The sequence below is a fragment of the Corvus cornix genome, chromosome 5, assembly GCF_000738735.6.
Source record: "Corvus cornix cornix isolate S_Up_H32 chromosome 5, ASM73873v5, whole genome shotgun sequence".
NCBI lineage: Eukaryota > Metazoa > Chordata > Aves > Passeriformes > Corvidae > Corvus > Corvus cornix.
Genome location: NC_046335.1, coordinates 58,151,979 through 58,164,139, shown reverse-complemented (window position 1 = coordinate 58,164,139; position 12,161 = coordinate 58,151,979). Strand labels below are relative to the sequence as shown.

At 45.4% G+C, this 12,161-nt stretch overlaps 2 protein-coding genes across 2 annotated transcripts; one reads left to right on the top strand and one right to left on the bottom strand.

Moving 5' to 3' along the window:
- The first annotated feature begins 4,444 nt into the window (after nucleotides 1-4,444).
- Nucleotides 4,445-5,389, top strand: LOC104697638 (olfactory receptor 1019-like). The gene is given in 3 exon segments (XM_010412597.4): nucleotides 4,445-4,638; nucleotides 4,640-5,013; nucleotides 5,016-5,389. Coding segments are annotated over 3 exon segments (939 nt in total). The 5' UTR covers nucleotides 4,445-4,447.
- Nucleotides 5,390-9,025: 3,636 nt separating this feature from the next.
- LOC104697637 (olfactory receptor 8U9-like) lies at nucleotides 9,026-10,021 on the bottom strand. Its single transcript, XM_010412596.3, has one exon. It carries the CDS (start codon nucleotides 10,019-10,021, stop codon nucleotides 9,026-9,028), a length of 996 nt encoding a protein of 331 aa, XP_010410898.1.
- Nucleotides 10,022-12,161: the final 2,140 nt, after the last annotated feature.

Genomic DNA, 12,161 nt, shown 5'->3' with positions numbered 1-12,161 from the left:
TACACTGGAGGTGTGGGTGATAGCCTGGGATTTTTGTGAAATATGTCAGGACATTTTCAGGGCCTTCTGCACTTTGATTTAGGTTATATGCTGGCTGGTTCAGTATCAGCTGAGAATAACAATTTCACTCCAGTTTTGGTGTTTGGATGAGGCTTGGAGCAACCTGGTCTAATGAAAGGTGTCCCCGCCCACAGCAGGGCGTTGGAACTGAATGAGCTTTGAGATCCCTTCCAACCCAAACCATTCCAGAATTCTGTGACATATTTGGTGTTAAATGTTTTGGTGCACAAGCACTGCATATGTGAAAAAAACCAAAACCCTCCAATTTGTGTTTTATCTCACCATGTGCCAGGTCCATGGTGAAATCCAGAGTGATGGAGCTCTCCTAGAGACACAGAATAACTTGGGATGGAGGAGAAGCTGCTTGGTTGGATTAAATCAAGGCAGGATCAAGGAAATTGCTGATTTATTGATGACATACAACTCACAGGCACTCAGGGTCAATCAGCTGAATCCTTTGTTCCCAAAGCTTCCTGATAATTCCCTGGTTATTATTTAATCCAGCTGCCTGGATCAATCCCCTTGAACTATTCATGCTCCTGTTCCTCTCTTATCAGCTGTGCTGACCCCCCCATGGAAGGGACCCCAGAGGCCCTCAACTCACATGCCCACAGATACGGAGACAATGTCCTCAAGTTGCACCAGGGGAGGTTTAGGTTGGATATAGGGAAAATTTCTCCATGGAAATGATTGTGCAGCCCTGGATCAGGCTGCCCAGGGCAGTGGTGGTGATGCCTGAAGAGGCCTCCTAGAAACAGAGACTAGACGGGAGTAAGGGAATAAAGGTGGGTATGGGTGGACTTGATGATCCTAGAGGACTTTTCCCGCCTAACCAATTCCATGATTCTGTGATCAGGACCATGAACTGGGACCTCCTTGTGCTACTCCTGCTGTTCTCCCACCCTTCTGATCCTCCCTGCCACCCTCAGGACGTTGTTTAATTTAGATGCAGAGAAGACAGTACATTTTTTCTTTAAATATGACTAAAGACTATTTTTAATCTTTAATCTTTCTTTTAATGTTTTATTTAAAACATAAACCCCCCATAATTATTAATTTAATAAAACATTGAGACATTTAAAACATAAGCCCCAGAACAACTCTTCTTGCTCCAGGGCCTTAAAACCATTGTTTGGCAATAAAATATTGAATATTTTTAATAATATTTGAAAAATATTCAATATTTGAATAATAGTTTGAGAAACCATTCAGTGACTTTTGTCCATCTGGTCTTGCCTTGACCATCACCTGACCTTTAAACAGGAACATGAGCCCTTAGTGAATTAAACCCTGAGTCTGTGGCCATGGCATTGTCACTCTGCATGTTGTGGCTTCATGCTGGAGCTGCTGCTCTCAAAACCGAAAGGTTTTGGCTCATTTTGGAAGTGGGGATTGGGTAAATGGGGGTGAACTGTGTCCAACTTCTGTGAGAACAGCATCTGACCATGAGAGGAGCTGCGACCATCAGCGGGGTTTGAGGAAAGAAATGGAACATCCAGCACTGATATTTGCTCCTGAGAGACAAACCCCCTTCATGTGTCATCCTGTGTCCCTGCCCGTGGCATGGGATGGAATGAGATGAGCTTTAATGTCCCTTCCAGCCCCAGCCATTCCAGGATTCTCTGGCCAATGCAGATGACTGCAGGTGAGTCTCCTGCAGCCATTTTGAAGCACACATTGCAAAATGGCTTTTCAAAATGAGCTTTCCTGGTCAAAAATGGGCAGATGGAAACCAAAAAAACTTGGAAAAGGGAAAATGCTGAGTGTTGCCCATGGGGGAATAATTGTCCCAGACACTGGGACAGGCTGGAGAGCAGCTGTGGACATTGTGGTGGCCACCAAGATGGAGATGAGCCATCGATACTTCCTGAGTGCAAGGACATCCACCAGCAGCTGGAGAAAAGCACAGACAGCCACTCAAGTGACTTCCTGCAATGAACCTCTGACTGAGATCTGGAGGAACAGCTTTTTTGGGGTGGGGAGGGGAGAAGAGAAATATAGAATTAGAGAAGAATTTTAAAATCTTTCAAATTCAAGCCTTTAGCAAAAGTCCTTGTTTTGGTGTTTCCTCCCAACAACGTTGTGTTCACAAATGGCATCACTCAGGCTCTGCAGGCATCAATTCCGATGTCCTGTGGGGATCCCATCCCTAAAACTCCAGGGAGGAACCTCGGGATGGCTCCCAGGGGCTCTGGGGAAGGCTCATTTTGTGTTCAGGTGCCTCAGAGACCCTGTGGTAATTGGTTGCATGGGGATGGGGCTAAACTTAAATATTCCGGCCACGTTAGAGGATGGAAACAGAAAAGTTCCGGGTTTTGGCCAGACTGATGGAGCGTGTGGACTTCAGCTCAAGGACCTGTGAGTATCTTATTAACCAGAGAGGCTGAAATTTTAAGTGGTTTTGAGACAATTTTTTGCTGGATGGGGAAAATTATCCTTCCCAAGTGTTTGTGGAAGCAGGAACTTGTCCATGAAGGTTTTTATGGAATATAATAAATAACTCCAGGAAATCTCGAAGGTCCTTCCTGATGGCAAAACATTTACTCCAGCACATCTGAACCTTAATTCCTGACTCAAATTTTGGATGAATATTCCTCATATCAGCAGAATTGGGAGGCTCACTCTGGGCAAATTGACTGAAGGGTCTGTCTGAACCTAAAAGTCTTGAATTCGGCTCATCCTCATCACCAGAAAATGTAAAAATAAATTGCAGCAGGAGAGTTCCTGCAGAGTTTTCCTTTCATGCCAATTAGCAATTGAAACACTTCTCCAAACCCTGGGCTGTCTCTCAATCCCTGAATCTCAATTTCTTACACCAGTCCTTTTTAATTCTATATTCTGAGAGATAAATTTAAATATATATAATTACATATAATATAGAAAATTAAATTATATGTATTAGGAAAATATTTATATGTATTAATTATATCTATAGCTGCATATATAAAATATATATAAACCTCTATATTAACTTTTTTTATATATTAAAATGGTCATATATATATATATATAGTGGTAAATAAATTCTCAAGCTGCCATTTAATTTCCCGAAACTATTTGAGTTTATTTAACTAATTATGTTTATTTACCAGTGCAGGTCTTCTCCTTAAGGAGCTGCTTCCAAAGTCATCCATTCCCAAGGGAAATTTCCTCCTCCAGGGGCGGGCAGTGACAAACCCCTTGGTGTTCCTGTGAATGAGGATTACAAACAGCAGGGTTTTTGGTCAAGTTTTGATGCTCTTTGTGAGGGCAAATTATTCCTGTCTTCCACACTAATATTGGAAGAAATCTGGGTTTATTTCTCCCTGGAAATTTTGGTCTAGGAAATAAAATCTGATCAAGCAAAAAGGGCCTGAGATGTGAGCAAACAGGTGAGATTTACCCAAAATAAGGCTGCAAGGAGTTGCTCTGTTGCAAGGAGAGGGCCTGAGGTGGGAGCCTGTTCTCATGACAAATAATCATCCAAGCTCAGGGTCTCTGAGGTGAAACCCAGGAATTGATCACGGAATCCATGGTTTGGGTTGGAAGGGACCTTATGGATCCTCCAGTGATGTTCCACGGGCAGGGACACCTTGTGCTAGCCCAGGTTGTTCCAAGCCCTGTCCAACCTGGCCCTGAAGATCAATCATTTCATAGCAGCACTACCTGGATTATTTTCCAATTTACATCTATTTCTTTCTATTTATTTGAACTGTATATCAGCATCTTACTCCCCCCAGTTCCTCACGGCACCACAACATTTTTGGGGCCTCCAGGGTTTTAAAACCCTTTTCTTTCTCCACTTCACACTTCTCAAAGGAATGACACAAACATCACCATATTTAAAGAGTTTTTTAAGTTCCAGTTTGAACCTGAATTTCAGAGTTTCACAGGAAGGAGGGAAGAATTTTATTTTATTTTCATATGTTCTGACTCTTCAAAAAAATTTTTAAAGATGTCCTGACCTGTCACTGGTGCTTTGTCTCCTTTGGATCTTCTAAACCAATGAGGCTTGGGGTTGTTTTTTGGGTGGTTTTTACTGTTTTCAGTTTGGTTTTCAAATTAGTAAAGATTTCTAAAGTCAGGATAAATTACTGTAGTTAATGCTTTGAATCTGATGAGTAACAACCCCCTTAATGTGTTCAGGAGGTGGAATAAACCTTCCAATGTGCAAAGTGATTTATCAAACCCAATCAGTGGCTAAACCAGACTAAAACCATTAGAAACAAACTCAGTAGTGAACTTTGGCTGCTTTAAAATGTATTTTGAACCAAACAGTAAATCCCACAGTTCCTGCATCTCCAGGTTATGTTTGCTGATAAAAATAAAGGCATTTTTAACGTGTTTGTGCAGAAAACAGGAATGTGCTGACCCTGCATCTCCGTTTTCTTACAGCACCTGCATTAGGATGGCAGCCAAAGGAAATGGAACCTCCAGTGCTCACTTTGTCCTCTTGGGATTCTCCCAACAGGGCAATGTCCAGGTTATTCTCTTTGTGGTCTTCCTGGTGATCTACGTGATCACCCTGCTGGGGAATGTGGGGCTGCTGGTGTTGATCCGGCTGGTTGCCCAGCTCCACACCCCCATGTACTTCTTCCTGAAGCCTGTCCTTTCTGGACCTCTGTTATTCCTCCTGCATCACTCCCAGGCTGCTCTGGGATCTCCTGGATGAGGAGAAGGTCATTTCTCATGCCGCATGCCTCACACAGTTCTATTTCTACGTGGCCTTTCCCACCGCTGAGTGCTACCTCCTGGCTGCCATGGCCTACGACCGCTACGTGGCCGTCTGCAGCCCCCTGCTCTACTCCCTCTCCATGTCCCGAGGGCTCTGTGTGCTTCTGGTGGCCAGCTCATGCCTGGCAGGGGTCACAAATGCCACCCTCCACACGGGCCTGGCCCTTGGGCTGAGCTTCTGTGGCCCCAATGTCATCGACCACTTCTACTGCGAGGGGCCCCTGCTCTTCGCTCTCTCCTGCATGACCCCACGCCTAACGAGCTGGGGATGTTTGTCATGGCAGGCTTCAACCTGGCTGCCACCATCCTGGCCATCCTGCTCTCCTACGCCTTCATCCTGACTGCCATCCTGGGCACGCGCTCGGCCGCGGGGAAGCGAAAAGCCTTCTCCACCTGCACGTCCCACCTAGCTGTCGTGGTGCTCTCCTATGGATCCTTCATGGCCATGTACTCCCAGCGCAGCTCCAGGAGCTCCCGGGTGCAGGACAAGGTGGCCTCAGTGTTCTACACCATGGTCACCCCCATGCTGAACCCCTGCATCTACAGCCTGAGGAACCAGGAGGTGAAGGCTGGGCTCTGGAGACTGATAGGGAGGAAAGGTTCTGCTGAGAAATAGTATTTCCTTTTTTATTTGTCTTTGCTGCCTGATACTATTTGAATTTCAGGAATTTAAGCCCTTCTTGATCACTTGTAGAGCTTGAGGACCAGGGACTCTTCATCTGTTCTGACTACAGCTGCTGCAACCATTTCCTTCTTTTAGGATGTAAAAAAAGAGAAGCTTTTCTCTTTTCTCTCACACACCTGATTGTGACTCCTTCTGTATCTGACTCTCTGGGTTTTTAGACACATCCCTGATAGTGTAAAAATAAAATGCAGCAGGAGAGTTTCTAAAGTGTTCTCCCTTCTTCCCAATTAGCAGTTGCAGCACTTCTCCAAATCCTGAGCTGTCTCCCAGTCCTTGAATCTCTACTTCTTACTGTAAGAACTGGTGTTCTTTTTATTTCCCTGTGATGTCAAGAAGCCAATTACATATTTCAAGAGATAAATTTATATATATTTTAAGAAAAAATATATAAGGACATTTTATAAACAAATTTTCTTTATATACATAAAGAAATTTATGTATTAATATCTTTATACACATAATTTCATATATATATAAAGAAGTGGGACATAAACCCTCAAACTTCCATTTAATTTCCTGAAACTAATGGTGTTTATTTACCAGTGCAAGTCTCCTCCTGAAGGAGCTGCTTCCACAGTCATTCATTTCTAAGGGAAATTTCCTGTGTGCCACCCCAGGGTGGGCAGTGACCAAACTGAAGGCCCAAGCTTGCTGAAGGAGCAGAGAGCCATCATCTGCCAGCTCCTATGGATTCTGGTGGAATTTTGATCATATTTTGGCTTTATTATTAAAGAGGTTTTGCTTAGTTTTGGGCAATTGTGTGATTTCCCCTCTAAAATAAATCATGAGACACAGAGGAAGGATGAACAAACTGTGGGAAGTACAGTGAAACTGAGCACAGAAGGAGAGGCAGGAATGCTGACCAGGAGCAGATACGGGGTAGAAACAGTTACAGAATCCCATAATCATTTAGGTTGGAAAAGCCTTCTAAGATCATGGAGTCCAGCTGTTAACTCAGCACTAACCTGTGTCTGAGCTCAGTCTGTAGAGGTGACCCCTGAGAGCCCCTTCCAGTGCCTAAAGAGGCTCCAGGAGAGCTGCAGAGGGACTCTGGGCAAGGGCCTGGGGTGGCTGGACAAGGAGGAATGGCTTTACACTGACAGAACATTTAGATGGGATATTGGGAAGGAATTGTTCCCTGTGAAGGTGGGGAGGCCCTGGCACAGGGTGCCCAGAGAAGCTGGGGCTGCTCCTGGATCCCTGGGAGTGTCCAAGGCCAGGCTGGATGGGGCTTGGAGCAGGCTGGGATAGTGGAAGGTGTCCCTGCCCATGGCAGGGGATGGCACTGGATGAGCTTTAATGTCCCTTAACACAATCCCATGGCAACACATTGACCCTCCAGCTTTTTGGCTCCAGGGCCTGGAACTGGCAAACAAAGCAGCTGGAGAAGTTCACTTTGTCTTTAACAAGGAAGAAAGTTTCTTCCTTGTTTTTCTTTGTTAATTAGTCTCTCATGGCTTGTTAAGAAGAATGACAAAAATTGTTGTTGAAAAGCCCTCTGAGGAGCTCCATGATGATGATTAGGAAACTTTCTTGGCAAAGCCCAGGAGATCTTGTTAAGCTGATGATTCCTTGAAGGGTGGTTGGTCCCCAAGGATCTCTTCTTGCCCTGGGAATGGGAGCAGCATCACTTGTGGTGGAAATAGCTGTGACCACCTGTATGGTGGGACTCTGGAGCATCAGACCTGCTGGTGGGCTTTCTTAATTCTTCATTAAAACCTGAAAATCTTGAACTGAAGGAGAGTGGGTTTACACTGGGTATCGGAAAGAAATCCTTCCCTATGAGGGTGGTGTGGCCCTGGCACAGGTTTCCCAGAGAAGCTGTGGCTGCCCCATCCTTAGAAGTGTTGAAGGCCAGGTTGGACAGGGCTTGGTCCAGTGGAAGGTGTCCCTGCCATGGCAGGGGGTTGGAATGGCATGAGCTTTACAGTCCCTTCCCACCCAACTTTGATATCAGAAGTCTCTGTCTTGCCAAGCCCTTTATCATCTACTTATATCGATTCCAACTTCTTCATCCAGCTCCAGATCCACCTTTCCCAGGTGGAAGCCATTTTCCCCCAGACCTAAACCACCTCTTCTCCTGCTGTTTTTTTCCAGAGAAGGAGGACACTGTTCACCATCCATTCACTTTTCAAATGGAACTCAATGCTCATAGAACTCCTCAGAACACAACATCTACACAACACAATGCCAAAGAGAAAATTTTCCTGCTTCCACCTTTCCCTGCCACAGCCAAGGCCTATCTCCCTGTGGAGTCAGAGCTCATCCCACCCCTCAAAGGTGTCAATGGGTGAGGGACAACCACAATCAGGTGTGTGGAGAAGAGGAGGAAGAGGGGGAAGTGTCTGCTGACCTTATCCAGACCACCCCTATTGTGAAAGGAAGTTGCAGGATTGCAACTCAGTTTGCCCTCAGAAATGACAAATATCCTCTGCAATTCGTTGGGATGAGCAGAAATTAGGAGGTTTTTCCATTAAAAGTGCATGCCAGGAAAAGATGAAGGATTGCTGCTCTCCCCCCAGTGTTGTGGCCATTCCTGTATCTTCTTTATTGAGCCATGATTTGGAGAACTGTTGTTTTTGGCTTTTTTATGGCCTTTTCCAAACCCAGACAGCTCCCATCTGATCCATAGATCAGGTGTTAAGGATTCTTTCTCCTATGAAAACCAGACACATGCTTAAATTTTGAGTGAAACACACTTGTTAGGTTTTCATGGTGTGTTTTGGCACTTGGACGCTTGCATTCCCCTTGATATTCCAAGGTGTATCTTGAGATCCTGACTTGCATCAGTTTTTTATCTTTCTAACTCTGGCAAAAATGCACTTTTTAAGCCTTTTATCTTATTTTTTTACCAATCAAATTAAAAAAGAATCTTCCTCTTCCCAAATGCTCCCTCCCACCCCAGAAGCTCAACTCTAATAAATAACTCACAGGTAGTAATGAGGAATTTTATTGGAGTTTAGGGATAAGGACAATAATCTTGCAAGAAAAATACATATTTCTCAGTGCAAAATAAGTTATAAACCAATAAAACTGTGATTTGTTCTTCCTGAGAGAAAGAGAGGTTTAATTGGAATAATAGCCTGGAATAATTCTGAGTGATTTCTTTCGACAGGCTGGTGGCTGCAAAGGGAATTCAAGTTTGAAGCTCCCACTCCTGGTTTCCTCCCAAGGAATATGTGACTGTGAGGTCTATTTCTCTAGGATAAATATTGTAATTGAGTTTTGTGAGGAATTGTGGAAGAATCTATATAAAATTGTTAGGATCAGGGAAAAATCTGATTATTTTTATGGATCATCTCTTACTTTAGAGGAATGGTTTGCTTCCACAAGGGCATGGAGTGGCAGGACAACATGGAATGGCTTTAAGCTGAGACTAGGTTTAGATGGGATTCTGGGAAGAAATTCTTCCCTGTGAGGGTGGTGAGGCCCTGGCACAGGTTTCCCAGAGAAGCTGTGGCTGCCCCATCCCTGGAAAAGTTCCAGGCCAGGTTGGATGGGGTTTCGAGCAGCCTGGTCTAGTGGAAGGTGTCCCTGGCCATGGTGTGTAGGACCAGATGATGATCTTCAATGTCCCTTCCAACCCAAAGCATTCCAGGACTCCCTGATGCCATGAGTTGCACCTCTCTGATGCCGGCAGTGGTTTAACATCCTCCTCCTGCACTTCCCCAGCGCTGCCTTCACCTCCTTGTTCCTCAGGCTGTAGATGAAAGGGTTGAGCATGGGGCTGACCACAGTGTAGAAGACAGAGGCCACCTTGTCCCGGCTGCCATGCCGGGACGCCGGCTGCAGGTACATGAAGAACAGAGCCCCATAGAACACGGACACAGACACCAAGTGGGAGGCGCAGGTGTGGAAGGCTCTGGCCCTGCTGGGTGCCAAGCGCATGCCCAGGATGGTGTGGAAGATGCGGCCGTAGCAGAGCAGGATGACCAGGCTGGTGCCCAGCCCGTTGGCGGTGGCCAGGGCGAAGATGGCGGCCTCGCTGCCGCGGGTGTCGGAGCACACCAGCCTCAGCACAGGGCTGGCATCGCAGAAGAAGTGGTCGACCTGGCGGGGCCCACAGAAGGAGCCCCCAAATGTGCAGCTGGTGTAGATGAGGGCACTGAGGGAGGCCACGAGGTAGGACCAGGCCACCAGCTGCCAGCAGGCCCGAGGGGACACGACTGTGACGTAAAGCAGGGGGTGGCAGATGGCCACGTGCCGGTCGTAGGCCATGGTGGCCAGGAGGTGACACTCGGCCGTGGCGAAGAGAGCAAAGAGGTGGAATTGTGTCACGCAGCTGGCCCAGGAAATGGTTTTATTCCCAAATAACAGGTCTGTGAGCATTTTGGGGGAGATGATGGTGGAATAGCAGACGTCGGCCAGGGAAAAATGGGCGAGGAAGAAGTACATGGGGGTGTGGAGGCTGGGAGCCACCCAAACCAAGACCATCAACCCCACGTTCCCCACCAAAGTGATGATGTAAATCAACAGGAAGAGCCCAAAAAGAGGGGCCTGTGCCCACGGAGTGTCTGTAATTCCCAGGAGGATGAATTTGGGCTGCGTGTGGTTTCCTCCCATGGCCGGGTGCTACCTGCTGAGGCAAAGGGAAGAAATACATCAAAATGGTAAAACCCAGAGTTTAGCTTTTGGGCCATGTTTAACTCCAACCAATCACCATTTAAATTGCCATACTTTGCTATTTTCCATGTCTTTTCCAAACATGAATTCTATAGTTTTTTACTTATCAGCTGAGGTGCTTGGGAAAGTACACGGAGCTTGAAGTAACACGAATGGCAAGTTTGTTTTTCCATGCCTGGATGTGTAAAATGATGGATTTACTCTGGCACATATTAATTCAGAATGAAGAAAAGAATCAGATAGTTATACCCTTATGGTTTGAAAGAAATTTGTTTCCGACGACAGCTCGGAGGAATCTCATTGGAGATAACATAAACCTGGAGTGGGAGAAAGTCCCAGTGCCAGTGAAATCCCAGATTACACCACATTAAAAACATTTTTCCTTGGCTTTTAATTATTAATCCAGTCCATCAAACTGTATCATTCCCACTGGATAAAGTTCACAGGGATAAAATCATGTTTTATACCTTTCTGAGCTCCAGCAGGCTGAAACATCCAAAACCCATGGGAATTAAGATAAAACTTACTTGGAATGGGAATGGATTTTAAAACAATCCAATTCCAAAGGCTGATTTGTTAACAACTGTATTCTGCTGACAGTTCTTTATAACTAAATAAGACTCATCCTTAACACTTCCATAAATCCATTTATCTTGCTTTAGCTGCCTAAGGAAAATAAAAACCAATTTGCACAAGCCATTACTCCCATTTATTATAAAAAGTCCTACTTTTGGGAGGCTGTTTTCCAACACAGCCCGCAAAAAAAGAGGATATGAGGACATGAAGAAGGAAGTCAACTTCTTTCTCTTGGATTTACATCTCTTCCTGTGCCCTCGCTGCAGTGGTGGGAGCCAAGGGTTTATCCCAAAAGCAGCAGAGAACATCCAGGCTGATGTGGAGAGGGATGGGCTCCTTCCCTGACTCCGACAGCTGAGCCTGTGGGTGACAGGGCTGTAAATATGTTCCCTCTGCTCTCCTGGGATAAAAACCCTCAGGGCTCCTCATGGCAGAGCAAATAAACAAAGAACAGAGCAAAAAAAAGGGGATAGAATGGAATCCTGAAACTTATTGTGCTTCAGGGATCTCAAATCCATCCTGTGGATGAGCCACCACGTCACATGGACACACGGCACCAGCGATGACAGGCTGGTCAGAGGGTCCCCAGGTGTCACACAAAGCACCTCTGGCTCTGGAGCTGCTGATGTCCCTCTGTGGAGGGACAGCCCAGTTTTCCTTCAAGGATGGGATTATCCACGTTGAAGTACTTGCAGCCCGGATGTTCAGGTGGCTCTGAGCACTTTCAGACAGGGATTAGTTGTCTCAGAGTGAACTAATTTGCATTAATCACCCCATCTGGGGGCTCCATCCACACCCTTGACCTACAAACTCTATTTAAGCTCAGCCCAAAGAGGTTATTTCCCCTCTGGAGTTATACTGGAGAAGTCCTGGTTTCCAGTTTCACAAACGTGCACATCTCTGGATTCCTTTAATCTGCACCTTGCCTTGATCACAGATCCAACCCTGACCAGGGATTTGGTCATCAACACTTTGTTTTCAGATGCTTCAGCCTGCTGGAGCTCATAAAGGTGTAAAGCACAAGTTTATCAATGTGAATTTTATCCAGCGGGAATGATACATAATAGAACAGTTTGACAGACTGGATTCATAATTAAAATAAATAACTGAGGAATAAAACCCCATAGCATTTAGGTCAACCTTGGACCTGCCTCATCATCACCAGCTCACCTGGTGGTTTGGAGTCTTGGCTCAGAGAACATCAGGAGGCTTGGAATAAATTAGGTTCTGATTTATAAAGCAGGATGGAAGGTGGAAAAACAGGTTTTTGGGGAAGTCAGTGGTGATTTGGGGTAATACAGTCCTGGACAGAGACAAAATAAGTCTGATTTGGGGCAATGCCAAAGAAATGGAGCAGAAATGGCCATGAAAGCAAAAATTGCCATTTTTCTTGGAACATGCACAAAGGCAGAGGAAGGATTTAGTGATAAACTGTTCAAAGGTTTATACTTAATTACCTGATAATTATTTAACTTTTTTTACAAGTTGGTTTACCTTCTTGGTT